Genomic DNA, 17087 nt, shown 5'->3' on the forward strand with positions numbered 1-17087 from the left:
AACAGTACATCATGCCAGTATTTTACTGTAAATGTCATAGATGTTTTTTTTTTTTTTTTTTTTTTTTTTTTTTTAACTGTGTACACAAAAGAACTGAAGCTTGATCCTGAACCAGAGGAGGAAGGTTCTTCTTGAGATTACCAAGTTGTAGGCAACCTGCCAATGTTTTCCCCATCAGCACCACATCTCTCATCCACCACATCCCTTCCCATGTAGCTTATAAGTTTTCACTATACATATATTCGATTGGTTTGGTCGGTCCCCTGTTTCGATCAGATATCGAGGTGGATTCTCAATCATGTCATGTTTTGCCCTAGAGGAACGCTTATCCAACCATCCCTCTGAGTGTCCAATGTACAAGGGTTTAGCTGTGTTTACGAGGTGCGCCACTGCGACACAGCGGGGAATCCTATTGCCATCTCTACCCATAATTATTCATGTGCCAGATTTTCACTGTTTATCTCTTAGGGCTCAAAACAGACATCAGCCCAAGGCACAGACGCTTTGCAAGCCAAATTCACTTGTGCAATGTGGACAGCAAGCCAATGACATACAAACTCTTTGCTCCTGACGCGTTCCATTGACTTGTATTTCTTTTTAGATCATTGCTTTCTTTGGGTTTGTACTGAAAAAATTTGCAACTGAATGGGGTGCCTCTAAATTGTGTTCCCAAATTCATGGCATCCTTATCTGTTTCTTTGCCAATTGTGAATGTGCAGAAAGTGTGAGATCCTTAATCCAGCAGTAATGATCTGACTCATAACCTGAATGTAGCCTTTTGTTCCTGTTGCTATTATAGCAGGGGCTAGGCCAAGTGGATATGTTGCTAATCCATGTGCTGCCAGGGAAAACAATTTATGGTGGAAAGGAGATCTAGGTGTGTGACGTCGATTTCTGCTAGGTTGCAGAGAGAGACGCTTTGGTATTGAGTCATGTAGCTGGTAAATGAAAGTGACAACATTTAACTCCCACAAACACACCCCAAGTATCATGCACAGGGGATTAAACAAATTGTATAATCCTCTATATGTTGTGTAACTTATAGTACAGAAAAAAGAAAAGGAATAATCAGTGTGGATATATTTATGTTTTACTGAAATAAGTGACTTTTATTCTAGGACAACCTTGCACCCTAAATCTTATCTTAAAGTTACGGTAACAATAATTTACCACTGAATACCACAGTCTTAAAGTTAGGGAAGAATTTAAGAATAGGTCTGAGGAAATCATTGGAAAATAATTTGCAAACTGTCTTGATGAGTATCAACTTTTCTCAAGTCACAAAAAATGAAGCACTTGCTGGCATTTATTGAGATTCTTTCCATCATTTGAAGGTTTTGTGAGGCTGAGATCGCTCACATCTCTGTTATGTGATTAAGCACCAACTAATTACTGTCATCATTAGAGCGAAGGCTGACAGAGTATCTATAACTCTGCAAATGCTGGCCCAGTGAAACTACTATGCTTCCTCAGTTTCCTGCCTTTTTCACTCTAATCTGTCCTTGAACATGTCACCGTTAAGTGAATGAGAACAGAAACAAGATTTAGATTAGATCAAGTCTCCTTTTTTAAAATCCCCTGTCTCTTTGTGCACAGTTGAATTGGTTTTGGAGTTCATAAGGTTACATGAAGAAAAAAGCTAAACTGATGGATTAAGTGCGAGCAGTTATCATTATTGTTATTCTCTACAGCTCATCTCGAAAAGACAGAGGGAAAATGCCAGTCGATTTTTGACATTATCTTCTGTCGCTATTTCTATGTTTTCTCCCATCGATATACTCCGTGATATTTAAGTCTTTCATTAGCTGAAGGTGGACTGCAGTCTCCTGGCTCTTGCTGCTGTTCGCCCTGCCGTTTTCCCCGCTTGCAGGTAACCATAGCAACAAAGACGCCACAGAAGTCCTTGTGAGTCGAGCATGCGCAATCGTGACTGAATATTCCGGTTCGGGGAGTTTTCCGACTAAGGTGGTTACATGCCCCAATATTCCGGTTGGAACAGGAATATTCCAGGGGGCTTATTCGGAATTCTCTCCAACCGGAATATGACCTTAATCGGGTTCGGTGCGTGTTTACATGACACGTGCGCAACCGGAATATTGCGAATATTCCGGTTAATACAGGAATAAGGTGTGCATGTAAACGTGCTCAATATCAGGTTTTTTGAAGACAGAGATAAGATAAGAAAACATGTGTTACTCCTATCTGGATGATGAAATCCCAGTGCTTAGCTGTAGAATTCAGGAACACAGATGCAGTAACAAACAACAAAATGGATAACTGCATTGTTTTTGAAATCTTCTAATACCATTAATGATACTCCACAGTTCATTTGCATTCCAAAATGTTTTAAGAGTAGTCACCAAATGTTGAAACTACAGAATATTTTGGATAAAACTCTCTTTTTAGAGAATTACTTTTCTGTTGTGCTCATATTGCAAGGATTAATCAAACCAGTTGTAATTAATGGGTTCTCTGAGATTCTCCTTTTCTCCCTTTTTATCCAAATTCTTGATTAAATGGTTAAATTGGTGATACGATTTTTTTTTTTCAGATAAGGGTAGAGAAGAGGAAAAATATGGCCTTTCTATACCATCGACTGTCACTTTTTAAGCCAGTGTGTAAAGATACCAAGTCTGATGTCTAATTAATCAAGGGATTTATTAGAAAGGCACATTTCTTCAGGCCCAAATTCATCCTTTTGTGAATCAGTGTGTTTTTTCTCAGGCAGTAAAGGCAGATATCAATTTTGAGGATTTTAATTTATCTCTTGAACTTCAAATCCCCCGGTCTTTGGTGTTATTTTCAAAGGGACATGCTCCTATTTCTTTCCCATTGTCACCCTGCGATGACATTTATGAGTGGGCGTTGTGGCCAAGCAGCTAGTGAAGCAGATAGCCTGCTCATTTTTAATTTATAAGGATTCCCATCCATCCCATCCATCATTCCAACCTTCAGACTACCTTTATAAATATCATATAGAGGTGCACATGGCAATACATTACCAATGTATATTCATGTCAGGCCAGCCTACTTCATTATTATTTGACAAGAGTATCACATGCATCATATGTGACATATTTGATGGAAATGGCTCCAACCTGTTTTCTGGCCTTTAGTTGTGGGATTTAAACAGGTTTTCTGTCTTTTGAGGCTGGTCTTAACAGGTGACGATGTATGATATCAGTCAGTTGTGGGGTGCAAAGTTGATAATCGAAAATGAAATGGTGCGAAATGATAAGCTTGGACAAATCATAATCACTCTAACTGTCATGCCTAGCCCCTGACCTTCTCCCAGCAAAGGGGGACATGTTTATTCCATCTTAGTGACAAGCTTTTAGCCAGTTTCTCATTGAATTCGCCCTGGAGACAGACCTCAGCGTGTGTTAATGCAGCTTGCACCAATAAGGCTAAATCAACTGGCTTAATGGGTCCTTATCCACAACAATCTGTCCTCCTTGACCGGTGATTTTGGCCTTGGGGGTTTATGAAGTGTAAAGGGACAACAATTGATAGGGGACCGTACTTGTTGAAGGTCCCTCAAGTGCACCTAATTTCAGACGGCTGTGTTTGCTCTCACTGGTTAATGGAAATTAGGATAATGTGGTGGGCTAAATGGATTTGGTTGATATCTTCCTGCAGGTACCATGTCTGCATGTGTATGTATTGGAGCTTTTTGCACTCTTGAACATACATCCTAATCCTGTAACCCTCTGAGAGAAAATCCATACGCCTGCTGTCAATCACGATAAGGGATGAACACCAGCACTGGAATACCTGCACTCATTTCAGAAAGTTTCCGGATCTTTTCAGGCATTCCTCACAATAAGAACATAAAAAAAAAAAAACAAACAAAAACCAATGATTTTTTTTTTTCAAATAATAATCGAATTTGCATTAGCAATGAGTGTATGGAAGTAAACACAAGTTAGACTATTTCCTTAAAGCTCAATTTCCCCTCAATCAATAAAGTATTTCTCATTCTGAAAACCCTACTGGGAGGCGAGTTTTGTACACAGCAGACATGATTGCAGATATTCAGGCCTGCTAGATGAACATCACTGTCAAAACAAGGCAAGATGACAATTGTTTTGGCCCCAGACTCTATGAAAACAAGGGCTGAGTTCGAGGTCTAGTCTTTGCCTCCTTCCAAATGTTCCCACTTGGTCATATAACTTCATTGTGTCATTTGCAGACACAGTGGTCCAGATTCATAAAACCCAGTGGTGAAGGTTTAGCGCCATGCTAAGGCTCTGCCATGGTAATCTGAGCTCATTCATGAAGTTGACGCTGTGGTGATAAGCATGCAGGTATTGCATGACAGCTGGGAGTCAATGGAAATCAACATGCTAATGAAGTGTTAATGAAGTGTTCAGTATTTAACAGCTGCGTTCATTATACTTGTTTGTTTGGTGACAAGCAAAATGGACATGACATCGAGGCAAAGAAACCTTGGAGAACTTAATTGCAAACAGTGGCATTTTTTGTCCAGAGGTGTGCTTTTAGGAATCGCTTATGGGATATGCAAATGAGCAGAGGAAGTTGGTGGTGCCAAAGTAATGTAAGTGGCTCAATAAAAGCAGTAAACTGTCATAAATTTCACCAAATGATTTAAACACCAAACACAAAATGTCCAAAAGTGGATTATGTTTGGTTTCTGGCAAACACCGGCCCTGACCAGGTGGAACAAGTAGAAGCCATTGTCCTCCATCACAAACGCAGCAGCTAGAAACCCAGGTATTGCTCTGTGATAGTGACCTGACAGAGAGCAGCGCAGTCTTGCTTCCTGCAAATAAGAGGCGTGTCAAAAAATCTAATTGCTTGTATCCCTCTCTGATCTAAAGAAAAAGGTCATCTTTGGTTTTATCTCACCTCACTTAAACTTCTGCACAGTGACTCTCCTCTCTCCCTACCTCAGACAGAAGTCACTTTCAGCAGCTGGTTCATGCAGCAGTGATGGCAAACTGAGAGACCATATATACACAGCTTCAGAACAGCATCACTGGGCAGCAGAGCAAAATGACTCAGCGTGCGCTTGTTATTAGTGGGAGTGAACCAGTAGCTTCAGTGCGGGCCGGCAACAGCAATGAAAAATAATTTAGGTGTTACAGGTCGCCGATGAAAAGATTATGCAGATGGACAAAGTTGTAAATGTGAATGCACCGTGTCATTCGTTTTCACCAGAAATGAGTCAGGGTGTGTGTAACAAGTAGTCTGGCCTCTCCATGCAGCCACTCACACACACACACACACACACACTTCATGACAAATGAGTCTGGGCTTACTCTAAGCATGCCTTTTTATTAAGTCGCTGGTTGATTGCTTTATGGGGTCAACATTGTTCTTCAAATCAAACACTGAAAGGAACAAGGGATAGCTTATTGCATGGTGTGAAAAAAATAAAACAAAAAAGTATGGTGCAGTGGACTGGGACAGCTTCTAAAGTTAATGCAAATTATTTGTAACCCAATTTCTTTGTGACCAATATAATATCAAATTGTCATCATTATTAGTTGTAATAACCATTAAAAAAAAGGTTCACTGGCCCATTCACCTAGTTAACTATATCTATCTGACTGTGCGAACAACAGGAGGGCATACATTAAAATTAATGCCGACTAAACTGATATTTTATCCAGCCCACAAAGCTGCCAAGCACTCCAAAATGCCAAATACTTGGGTCTGATTTATTATATTTCAAATATTTCCGTTAAACAGAGGAGTACCTTTCTAGGAACATGTAAAAACCACTCTGCGTCAAGCCAGACTGAATAAGAATATCACAGTTTTGGACATTTTTTCCCCAAATAAAACCCTTAATCATATCACAGTACGATCTACTAGCCTCAACTGTGATTTCACTCTGTCTGTCTTTACTGATTCTGCTTGACATTTTGACAGATTGCGGTGCATAGCTCAATTTAAGCTTATAGTTTTGTTCTCAAGTGACACATTTTTATTTAAATTATTTTGAGGGCAGGATCCCCACATTTATAGTTTTACTCTGGCTAATTCTGCCAAGCTGGATGTAGCTTGACAATAGGCTGTGGAGCATTTTCAGCCCTTTATACAACAGGACAGTTAAAAGCAACAAGCTGGAAACTGTGACATGGGTTTTACTGTACCGTTAAGCTGGTTAACTGGTGATTTGCACCAGTATGAAGCAGGTGATGCTTGTGTGTCGATGTGTCACTGGTGTGGTGTGTGAGGAGGACCCATGTCGGTTAACCAGGAAATGAAAGTTCAGCTGGCACGACTTGTTATTAAATGACAACGCCTTTATTATTCAAACGTCAACTGAGGGTGCAGAATATTAAACTGAAAGCGCGGTGTGTGTTGTGTAGAGCCGGGCCTGCTGGGTAACAGTTATTTAAAATTGATTTGAGCATGTTTAAAGCTCACCTCGGTCTGGCCCCGAGCTACATCATGAGTCAGAGTGCAGCCTGACACTTTGTCTCCACGGGATCCGTTTCAGCTCCGTTTTTCACACGTGTGTGTTGCACATGACAATCAATGCACCTCTCTCCACCACATCCATTTACACGCGTGTCACAGGTCCGTTACACACATGTGCTGCTGCGGATGTATCCCCTGAAAGGAGGGGAAAGTGTGAAAGAGAGACACAGACACGATGCTCGCCTCCACTCGGTGTGCGGTACAAGAAAAATTAGCTCATAGTCCCCACTTTGGAAACTAATAATCACTCACAGCAAATTGACTACGCGTAACAGTATCACATCAAAATTACAGAAATAGCCTTGTACAAAAATAAATACATAAAGTTTTGTGTCCCTGGCTACACCTTACTCTCGCTAAATAGCTGTCATCTTTATTTATATGACCATGAACACTAAATACCATCTTCTGAAATTAACATATTATCTATTACATACTCTAGCCATTACACTTTCAGTATATTTAGGATTTAAGTCTATGTTCCTGACCCTGACCCTCTTTTAAAGTATTTTTCTCGCTTGTGCTTCTGATTTTATCTCCTCATTATATTTTTGTTACCATTTTGTTATCATGCCTTATAGTTAGTGAAATCCTTAAAGTGTGAAATCTGCTTTTAGAGAATGTAAGTAAAGTTTATTAGTCTTATTATTGATCTTATGCTCTGTCTCTCCCCCTCTCTCTCTGTTTTCCACTCTTCCCTCCACACACACACACACACACCCACACAGGGATTGAGGAACCAGTTAATTTAATGTAGCCTAATTTCTGTGTTTAATCACTTGTTTAATTATATTTCTGCATTACTGTGGGTGAGAGGATATTTTGGGAGCAGTAAGCACTTTGTGGTGAATAGCATCACAGGACTGCTTTAACAACAAAATGAAACACATGGCAGAGAATTAAGAGTCTGTTTTAGTGCACGCCGTCAGTGAATCCAGAATGAAGCGTTCGTGCATTGTGTTTATTTGTCTGTAATTACCGTAATGGGACAGCACAACATAATCTTTAAATATAGCGACAGTAGAATTAGGTTCAGTATTGTCGTTGCATATTGGAACAATATGCAACGACTATAAATCAGATACAAATCAGATACAGCAAATCAGATACAGCAATCAAACCTGTGGTCACTTCCTCAGGCTGAGCGTCGTGTATCATCTCTTCCTGTGAGAGAAACGCTGCTTGTTCCCCAAACTAATAAAAAAAAAAAATAGTCTCAACATGTTTATAAGGTGAGGGCACACACCAGCAGGAGCCAGCCATCAATTTGATGTCCTAAAGGAGCAGGGAGATAGCGTGGCAGGCAAGGTGACATTCCGTGCAAGCGGGTACAGGATGATGGGTTTTCCTTCTGATCCTGGCAGATCTCCTGTCTAATATTGCATTCAAAAGGCTGAGGTTGTGGTGACGTGACACTTTTACCAACCAGTTACTTTTCTTTTGAAAAGATAAAGTGGAAAGGGTCATTGTGTTTCTGCTATTTATACAATTGAACAGCTCCCGGGTAATTTTTTTTTTTTTTTTTTTTTTTATCTTTCAGGTGTTGAGGCGTTAAAAAGGCATGGTATTAGAAACAAAGTTCAAAGGGAAAAGCAATTCCTGCTCTTCTCAGATTAGGCAAATGTGAGCTCTGCGCATGCTCTGCCAGGGGTTACAGGCCACACACAAAATCCACTGAGCGGTCCTCTTTCCTCATTTCTCTGCCTGTGTCACGGTCACCCCTCCGTTTCTACACAGCCCACCAGTGGCCATTTTGTGTGTCTTAATAGCATTCAGCAAAATCCTTCCACACAAAGAGGAGCGGAGTCACTATTTTCTTAATCTTCACCCTCAAACCCGTCAACTTGCCAGCTTCACTGTTTTGGTAAAAAGTATATTTTTTACTGCTTACAGGAGAATATCATGTTCATACAAATAAAGCCAAATACAGATCTTGTCTCGTTAGTCGTGATTGACATTATCAAAGTGTCCCCTGTATCTAAACCAGATGGAAGGAACCCAGATGATTCACTCAACGGCAACTTCTGTTATCATTTCTGAAAAAAAAAAAAAAAAAGCAGACCTCGGTGCCTTTCGCCTACCAACAGAAGTAGAGGCTTAATTGTTTGAGCAACACATTTGGATTATGTGTAACCAGCGAAATTATGGATGCTTTTTTTTTTTTCATCTTTTTCATCTACCAGATTAACATTAGACATTACTAAATTTATTTCTTGGTCTTCTTTGTCTTGCGTGATAGCAGTGTATTTACTTTTCCTAATAACAATGGACAAAACGTACCTATATAGCATCGTCTATTTATTGAATTTATGTAACGTAACAGAATTATGCCCGCAGTATGAATAGCCAACATTAGCTCCGTCCATGCAGTTTGCTATAACCTGTTGAGGACACACACACCGCCTCACATTCATTCTGACCTGAGTTGCACCTCTTTCTTTGTCTAGACTTCCATTCCAGTATTTTGTAAACAGTTCGTGGTACAGCACCGTAATCCATCATCAGAAAGACTCTTACTGATTAACAGTGACTGACAGCCAATTAAATCACACCACCTGCTGTGTGAATAGAGATTTATAATTAATTGTAGCTGGTTGTAGCTCGACTGGTAAAGTTTAGCGAGGAGCAAATTCATGTGTAACTTGGGGAATGGTCTCTCTGGGTAAAGTAATTACGACTGACCTAACACAGATAATATTAGCATATATAATTGAATGCACTAAAAATGTGTCCCATCTGACAATTCCCTGTCTTGTTTTTTTTTTCCTGTGATGTTATTTGTTTTTCTCTCAAATAAACCCTCTGGCTTTGCAGTGACTTTCAGCAAAAGCAGCTGGGAGTTGCTGTGGCATGAAATTCACATTCTGTTCTGTTTGTTCTTCCAATAACTAGATGTCGGTGCTGACGTAACGCCTCGTAAAGTAATGTGTAATACTTTTTAATTTATTTTTCCAATTTCAATGATCACATTCCAGCTACTACATATGGAATAATTCTCCTTGTATACTGCATTAAAATCATATGAGGGCATACATGAGCAAGCCAACAAAGGGGTAAATAAGAAAATACTCCCAACGTTGAATTTTATTGCTGTTGGGTTTATCTTTCTTAAACACTTGAAGATAAATATTTTGTTTGTCCTTATTGATTCTAGTTCTGCAGGTAATATGGGTTTAGGTCTACATTTTGGTGTAGCTGAGCACTGTTGTTTTAGGGTGTAACATAAAAGTACTGTGTATTTTATTACTTCTTTCTTTACACGCGTTCACCCCCCAGCTGCTGTTTTCTCACACGACATAATTGTGAGGAAAAACTGCAGAGCATTTTTAATACACCAATAAATTAGCATTGAGACTGAGGGATATTTGAGTTTCTCCTTTCAGCCCCTCTGGTGTTCGCACTTGAGCAGGCTACAATCTATTCAGCTGTTTGGTTCGGTTGGAAATGATTAATGATCCAAGTTTAGCTTTGTCTTCTGAGCTGAGATGTGTGGGGTTTCTTTTATCCTTTGGAAAGCTGCATTCAAGCCGCAGGAGGGAGACATGGCTGGTGGCTCACTCAGCTCGCCACGGTTAAAAACCATTATTAGGAAAGCGCTCTTGTGCACATATATGCTGAAAATAGTGCTGAACTTGTGTGTGTGTGTGTGTGTGTGTGTGTGTGTGTGTGTGTGTGTGTGTGTGTGAAGGACCTGTTGTTACCTCTTGTGTATAGGTGATACAAGACATTTCCTATTCCAGTAATCACATTGCTGTTTCCAGCACTTGTCTCAAGTTGAACGCACTGTTTTCTTTGTTCACTCATAACTCATTAGTTTGTTTTTACATCCCCTTCATTACAAATGTGTCACAAAGGAGTTCAAAAATGAGACTACCAATAATTACAAAAGGGTTGAATGCCACAGTGGCCAATGGCTATATCATACAGTCTGTGAGACTAACTCTAGATGTTACTGAGCCTTTTTTCATTGATGAGCTGGACTTATTATACATCAGTAGAAAATTATACAGGAGCAGTGCACAAGTCCAGTGTGCTGTATCACTGCAGTGTCTGCCCTTTTGTCAAAAGCTTTCCAGGTGCCCTTTTGATCCACGACTTTGTTTCCCTTACACTTTTAAAGCCGAGCTAATGCAGTGCTTAGAGTGCCACAGTCATTCTCACCGGCTGTCAAACTAATTGGTGGTTGGCCCTAGTGGTGAGTGTGTGTGCGTGTGCGTGTGCATGTGTACACATTCTTGCAAAGCATGACTGGTTTATTACATCTTTGGTTTGCATTACATACAGTGAGCACCCTAATCATGAACATGCATTCTAGCCAGTAGTTTGACCTTGAATGGGATAGATAGATAGATAGATAGATAGATAGACAAGACAGTGACTGTCACTGAAGCTGCTCCTCTGCCTGGTGATGGCGCTGTGCAGTGGATGAAGTGGATTGTCCATGATTGACAGGAGCCAGTTCAGTGCCCGTTGCTCTGCCACGGATGTCAGGCTCTCCAGTTGTATACCCACAACAGAGTCCACTTTCCTCAGCAGTTTGTCAGGTCGTGAGGCGTCCCTCTTTAGGTGTCCCTCTTTTAGGTGTCCCTCTTTTCTTTTAGTTAGAGGCCCCTCCAGTGATTTCATGACACTTCAGCGACGTATGATTATGTTTGCCAGGGTTCTGTAAATTTTAGAAATTGCAAAACACACAGAGCATACTGCTCGACTGTCCACTGTGGATGACTCCACAAATAATGTGTCCGTTTGCGTTAGTGCAATTTCTGATGCTGATATGAATACTGAAAAAAATCTGTATTCAGCAGTATAATTTAAAATGTAGCTAAATGAGCTGCAGTAGGATTTAAATAAAATGTATAATAATACGTGTATATTAAAAAAGGAGAGCAAATTACACAAAAAGAGCTTCTTGATTTCAGTCACTGGAGTAATCTTCCATTCTTGCATAGTTGTAAGACTTGAACAACATGACTTCACACTCTGAAAATATTCTCATTTTTTTCTGCTGCTCCTATTGTGCAGCTTTCTCTCCAAAAACTAGATGAATGGACAAACTCTTGTATCTCTTCTCCTCTTGACTAAATATGGCTCATTGTGGGTGCTCACGGGGTAGAAGTTGACGCATTTCAGGTAGATTTGTGATTTATTAAAGGGAATTGCATGCAGGCATCGGTACCTTCCCTCTGGTGATATAACGTTTTAGTGTGAAATTCACACACAGTTTTGTAAATGAGGCCTCAGCTCCTTGTTGCTGCGGCCTGGGTTCAATTCTAGCACAGGCTCTTTTGGTGCATGTCGTCCCCTCTCTCTGCCCTGTCTTTCCTGTCTCTACTGTATCTCGGTAAGGCAGCAATGTCCAAAAATAATCTTAAAAAAAAAAAGCATGTATCTCAACAAATATTTTGGTTTATTTTTGGTTTTCATGAGATTCTCATTTTAATGTTTCCTCCTGAGACGGCAGAGACGCTCCCGTTGACAAGACTTGATCCATTATTTTCGAGCTGCGAGTGCCTTCTTCCTTTCAGCCGTGTGCTGCAGTGCGGGACAGTGGTGCACACTTACTGCACACTCAATACTTGGCGAATTGAATATTTAAGTTGACATTCTGGAGTGGAGTGCATTTTCAGAGTATGAGCACGCTACATACCCAAAACTTTGTTGGAATAAGTTTGTGTGATGCTTTTGGGACAAGCCTGTTTCTCAGGAAAGGTTTTTAAAATGACTGACATTATGAGGTGACTGGAGGTGGCCTTTACATGCGTTAAGCTTCAACTCCATAAAAAAGTGTTAGTCAGCTAGCCAGTATTACCTTAAAACAAACAAAAACACATAAGCAGCCTATGCCATTGTTTTCTCTTTAGGTGCTCCAGGCTGCGCTGTAAGTTGCACCTCACATTAAAGCAACTATATAACAGGCTTCATCTTATAGAATGCCAAGAAAAGAGTTTCTGACGAGAGAAAAAGAGCAAGCTGTAAAATGCAGCCAAACACAGATGATCACTTGACAGGCTGTTGCAAAGCCATAGACAGAGGGAGCGAGCTGAAGGTATGGCTGATGAAATATAACGAGCATTGCCAGTCTTATAAGAAAAGAGAAAAAGAGGATGAAGACAGCCGTGAAGCAGAAGCGGATGGAAGGAGAGTATAGAACAGAGATGAAGGAGAGAGCAGAGAAGATGGAGAGAGGAAAGATGAAAGCGGGAGCAGAGAAAATGGAAAAGGAAGAGGAAGTGGAGAGCAGAGGATAGCGAGGGAACAGAGGGAGGAAAGTGTTGACGATGGAGAGAGGAAAGAAGAAGCAGACAGCACTGAGGGAGACAGACAGGGGAGAGCAGATAGAGTGAAGAGGAAGGGTATTTTGTCTGAAGTGCCCTTTTAATAGCCTGGTAGCAACTGTCCTTGTGATAGTCTGTGTGCCCCACCGTACCGGCCAAGGGCTGACAAATACATTATTTGTGAGATACTTATGGCACAGATCAGAGAAATCAAGATAAATTAAATTTTTTGTCTGTCAAAGCCTTGCAAAAGTCTTATAGCTGCTATCCCATCTGCAGCTGGAGTGAGATAACCCACACCTCCGTCTCCTGCAGGACTCTTATCCAGGATCTTGGCAGAGGATGCTGGAGCAGAGCTGGGCCTCCTGTCTGCTCTCATCATCCTTTTTTTATTAGGTCTGTGGCACATTAGTTGGAGGCAAAAGGCTAATATCATACATCCCTAGCACATCCCTAGAAACCTCTCCAAGCAGCGTTATTATGAAAAAGTTATTCAAACGCAGCACTGGATAACACAGTGATGATCCAGCCTCTCATTCTTGTTGCTCTTCCCTCAGTTTCTATCATGATGTCAGTTTCACTTTAATTGCTTTATTCATATCTTCCATCTAGCCGCACTTTAAATAACTACATTCATGTTATTTAATTGATTATATCCTTTCAGTCACATTTATAGTCACACAGCAACATTGATTTTATGAAGGATAGTCTCTTTTCAAGACTTCACACTTCACTGACCTTTAATTAAAAGGTAATAAAAGCAAAATACAAGTTCATGGTTAGGATTAGATCATGTTTGATCCTCCTCCCACAAGTGCCTTAATACAAGAAGTATCTTAAAGTAAAGCAGCTGTAGCATATTAGCTCTCTTTTCATAAATATTTGCTCAATGACTCATGATTTGACACAATCAAACAATCAACCAAACTTCTGTCACCTCAATTTTTTTTTTTTTTTTTTTGCAACAAGAAATTGAAGAGCACATGCTACAGCCATTAAGTGTGTGGTTGAAAATGTCTTCAAAGTAAAGCTATTGATCCTTTAATGTCTTTGTCATTTTCAGTTTTTATCTCATTCAGAGCCAAAACATCAATCAGTACATCGCTGTCTGGACTCATAGGTGAATGCCGTGCCAATTTTAGGGACTCAAGCACTTGGACAAAGAAAGTTTTAAAACCCGGCATGGCGTCATTGAAGCCTGTAATTTGTTTCCTGGTCTCAGATGCTATGTGCTTGGCGATGCACTTATTCTCTACCTTAGCAGTTACTCGGGGAAAATATCTGATTTGAAGCAAACAGTAGAGATGGAAGTATTCCTCCATTTAAATTTAGTAGTAATAGTCTCCATATGGGAGCATATTAAATCAGGGCTGTTATCAAGCTAATTATCTCTCTACAACTAAGGGATTTGTTAGAATGAGAAGACCAAGTGCTTTCACCTTTGGACATCAAAGGACTTTGCTGAGCAAATGTGATTATACCTCCATCAGAGTCTCTCCTTATTTAAAATGATTGAAGCCGATAATCTTTAATTTATGCATATTCATCTGCTGCCCTCGTGGCTGCAAGCTAGAGCCCACACTTTCATCCTTAAAGTCTTGTGAAAACTTTACTTATTAATTCCCATCACAAATAAAAAAAATGTACCAGGTCATTTTCTTTCATTTCAGGTCTTACCTTTAGCTTCCATCACCCTAATAAGTATGCCTACAGTATTGTATGAAATTTCACTAAAATCCTTTAATCATACACAATTAGTTGGGCTATGACTGATCATTGCAAGCTATTAACGTCTCTTAACTTTAATGTTCTGTATTGTACACTTTGGGTTTGACCCCGTTTTGAGGACCAAAGCAGTGGTGTTTAACCTAACACATACATTTCGAGTTGAACAAATTTTATTGGAATATGTAAGGTGTATTGCAGAAGAACAGATTTTGTTCCACTTAGTAAAGGTTAGGCCCTGTGAGCAGCTGGGGAGCTGGCATTTCCTCTCCAAAGGGCATCTAGTGCCACATTCCCTGTACCAATGTCCACATCCCATTCACCCAACTGAGACCAAGAGGCATGGGGAGGGGGGAGAGGGGGAGTTATCTATGTGAATAAGCATGCATCCATGTTTTTTTTATAGTTACATCTATTGTCACTCGGTGACTCAGACATCCATTTTGATGTGGTTGACGCACCCCCAGTTGTGATGGTGTAATGCCGGGTCAGTGACCTTATCCTTCATCCAGACAGACTGGTCGTCGTCACACTTCCCTTCGCTCCAGGCCAAATCGTCATCAGGAAGATGATGACTGCACTGTTTATGTGATGCTAACGAGGAATGCATGAAATACCTTGATTTAAAATATCAAAAAAAACTAAAATCAAAATATATAAAATAAAGAGAACTCAATGGTGTGATAATCAGAGTAACTCCAGCCTTTTTGAGTGAAATAACCATAATCACAGCAATCATTTTCCTCCCCCTAAAGTAGCAGGTGCACATCAAAAGGTGGCTTGAATGACCCAGATTTCAGTGCTATATGGTTTTTTATTTGTTATTTATTAATTTATTTATTTTAAAGGTAGTTCTTTGACAACACCATTTCCATCATTTGGTTCCATAAATCCACCAGACTGTGATGAATATTTCCTGTAGGCATTTTTTAAGCCTAACAGCTTGAATGAACACCATGTGGTGTTCGTTCATTTGTTTTTCCTTTGTCAGCAATTCATGCAGTCCTCATGCATACCCCAGAACCTACTGGGAGGACATTATCATAATCATTAAATATATTTATGCATTCCTGAGTTTGAAGATCTCTGGGTGTCAGTGTTAATCCTCTAATCATCATGACCTTCCCCCATTACTGCAGTGCCTGGGACTGTGGCCAGCTCAATTTTTATGTGTGTCACAGCTGTTAAGCAAAAGGCAGCCATGTCTTTGACCCAGGGAGCCGGAGAGCAAGGATTTTTTTTTTTTTTTTCAAAATATTTTTTTTGTTCAATATCCTATTGTAGATGTTGTAGATGTTTTACAATTGCTTCTAGACTGTACAGATTAGTTGGTTCAAAGAGGAGGTCAGATTAATCCAGCATTTACCATTAAAAAAAAAAAAAAAATCATTTTAGTAGGCTATGTGTTTTGTTGTTGTGGTTTAGATGAAGTTGACAGGAAAAAGAAAGAACTTGTAATGACATTTCTAACTTTTTGTTGACTGGTTTGATTTATAGCGGCTGGACTCAAAGTGAAAAAAGGCCTTGAAATACTTGTGTACTTCATATCTAACTTTATCTCTGGTGCTGAAACATGGTTTACCTCTCCGACATAAAGTGTAATTGTGAAATTGTAAATCACCAGACATTTAAAAAATGTTCCATTTGTGTACACTTCGTAAAGGTATTAATATCACCAGCAGGCAATAACTGAACCAGATATTTAAGCACTCTGTTCCACTTCTGACATTTTGGGAAGATAAGCATTAAATGTGGAAATGTATTACTTGAAGACCTTAGGATTTCAATCAAGATTAGCTGGCTTGAATGAAGCTTTCATAGTAAATTGCCATGGGCTAATTCCATTTCCTCCTCAAGCATAACAGCTATATTGCATTTAAATGATAATTTTAACTGCTTTAGGAAATTCTAATCTGGGGAAAGATTTGTATCCATTCATTGCATATTGTGATATTCAACAACCATACAACTTTACAAGATTTTCCTGTGTTTCCAATTGCTTGGTAATGGGGAAACTCCTCCATGTGCCTGAAGTTTTGATATTTGTCTTCTGTTGATATTTTGACTGCAGGAGTCCAGGTGGAACTTCCTTTTTGCCTTCCTGGCGTTTCCTGCACTGCTGCAGCTGTGTGTGTTGCCCTTCCTCCCGGAGAGTCCGCGCTACCTGCTGATGGAGAGGAGGGACGAGGCTGCAGCAGAGAAAGGTATTACATACACTGATGGAAACACACACTTATAGATTCAAGTACACTCCTACATACCAGGCTGTTGCACAAAGGCTCTCGAGTGGTAAATGAACTGCACTTCTATAGCACTTTGCTCATCTGCCGTCCACTCAAAGGGCATTGCAATGTTTACCCATCACACACACACACACACACACACTTGGACACTGATGGCAGAGGCTACCATGCAAGGTGCCAAGCTGCCCATCATGAGTTACACTTTTTTCAATTTTGGTGGTCAGAGGTGCTTAAAATGTTACTAAAGAAACATCACGTAACATTTTGTATTGTCCAGTAGCACAAATGACCATATTATTATTATTGCAGATTGATTGAGTTGCTGATCAATACCAATTAATATATGATTAACTGGCCATGTTGTGAGATTTTTGGTTTTCAAAGCTTACTT

General features: G+C 39.9%; 1 protein-coding gene across 1 annotated transcript in view; it reads left to right on the plus strand.

The window, feature by feature from the left end:
* The window catches only part of slc2a9l2 (solute carrier family 2 member 9, like 2), a 104290-nt gene that overhangs the window by 23765 nt on the left and 63438 nt on the right, over positions 1-17087 (plus strand). The window contains exon 7 of the mRNA XM_030051954.1: positions 16525-16657. Coding sequence (XP_029907814.1) covers positions 16525-16657 — 133 coding nt within the window. The remainder of the gene's footprint in view (positions 1-16524; positions 16658-17087) is intronic.

This window comes from Myripristis murdjan, chromosome 5, assembly GCF_902150065.1.
Source record: "Myripristis murdjan chromosome 5, fMyrMur1.1, whole genome shotgun sequence".
Lineage (NCBI taxonomy): Eukaryota > Metazoa > Chordata > Actinopteri > Holocentriformes > Holocentridae > Myripristis > Myripristis murdjan.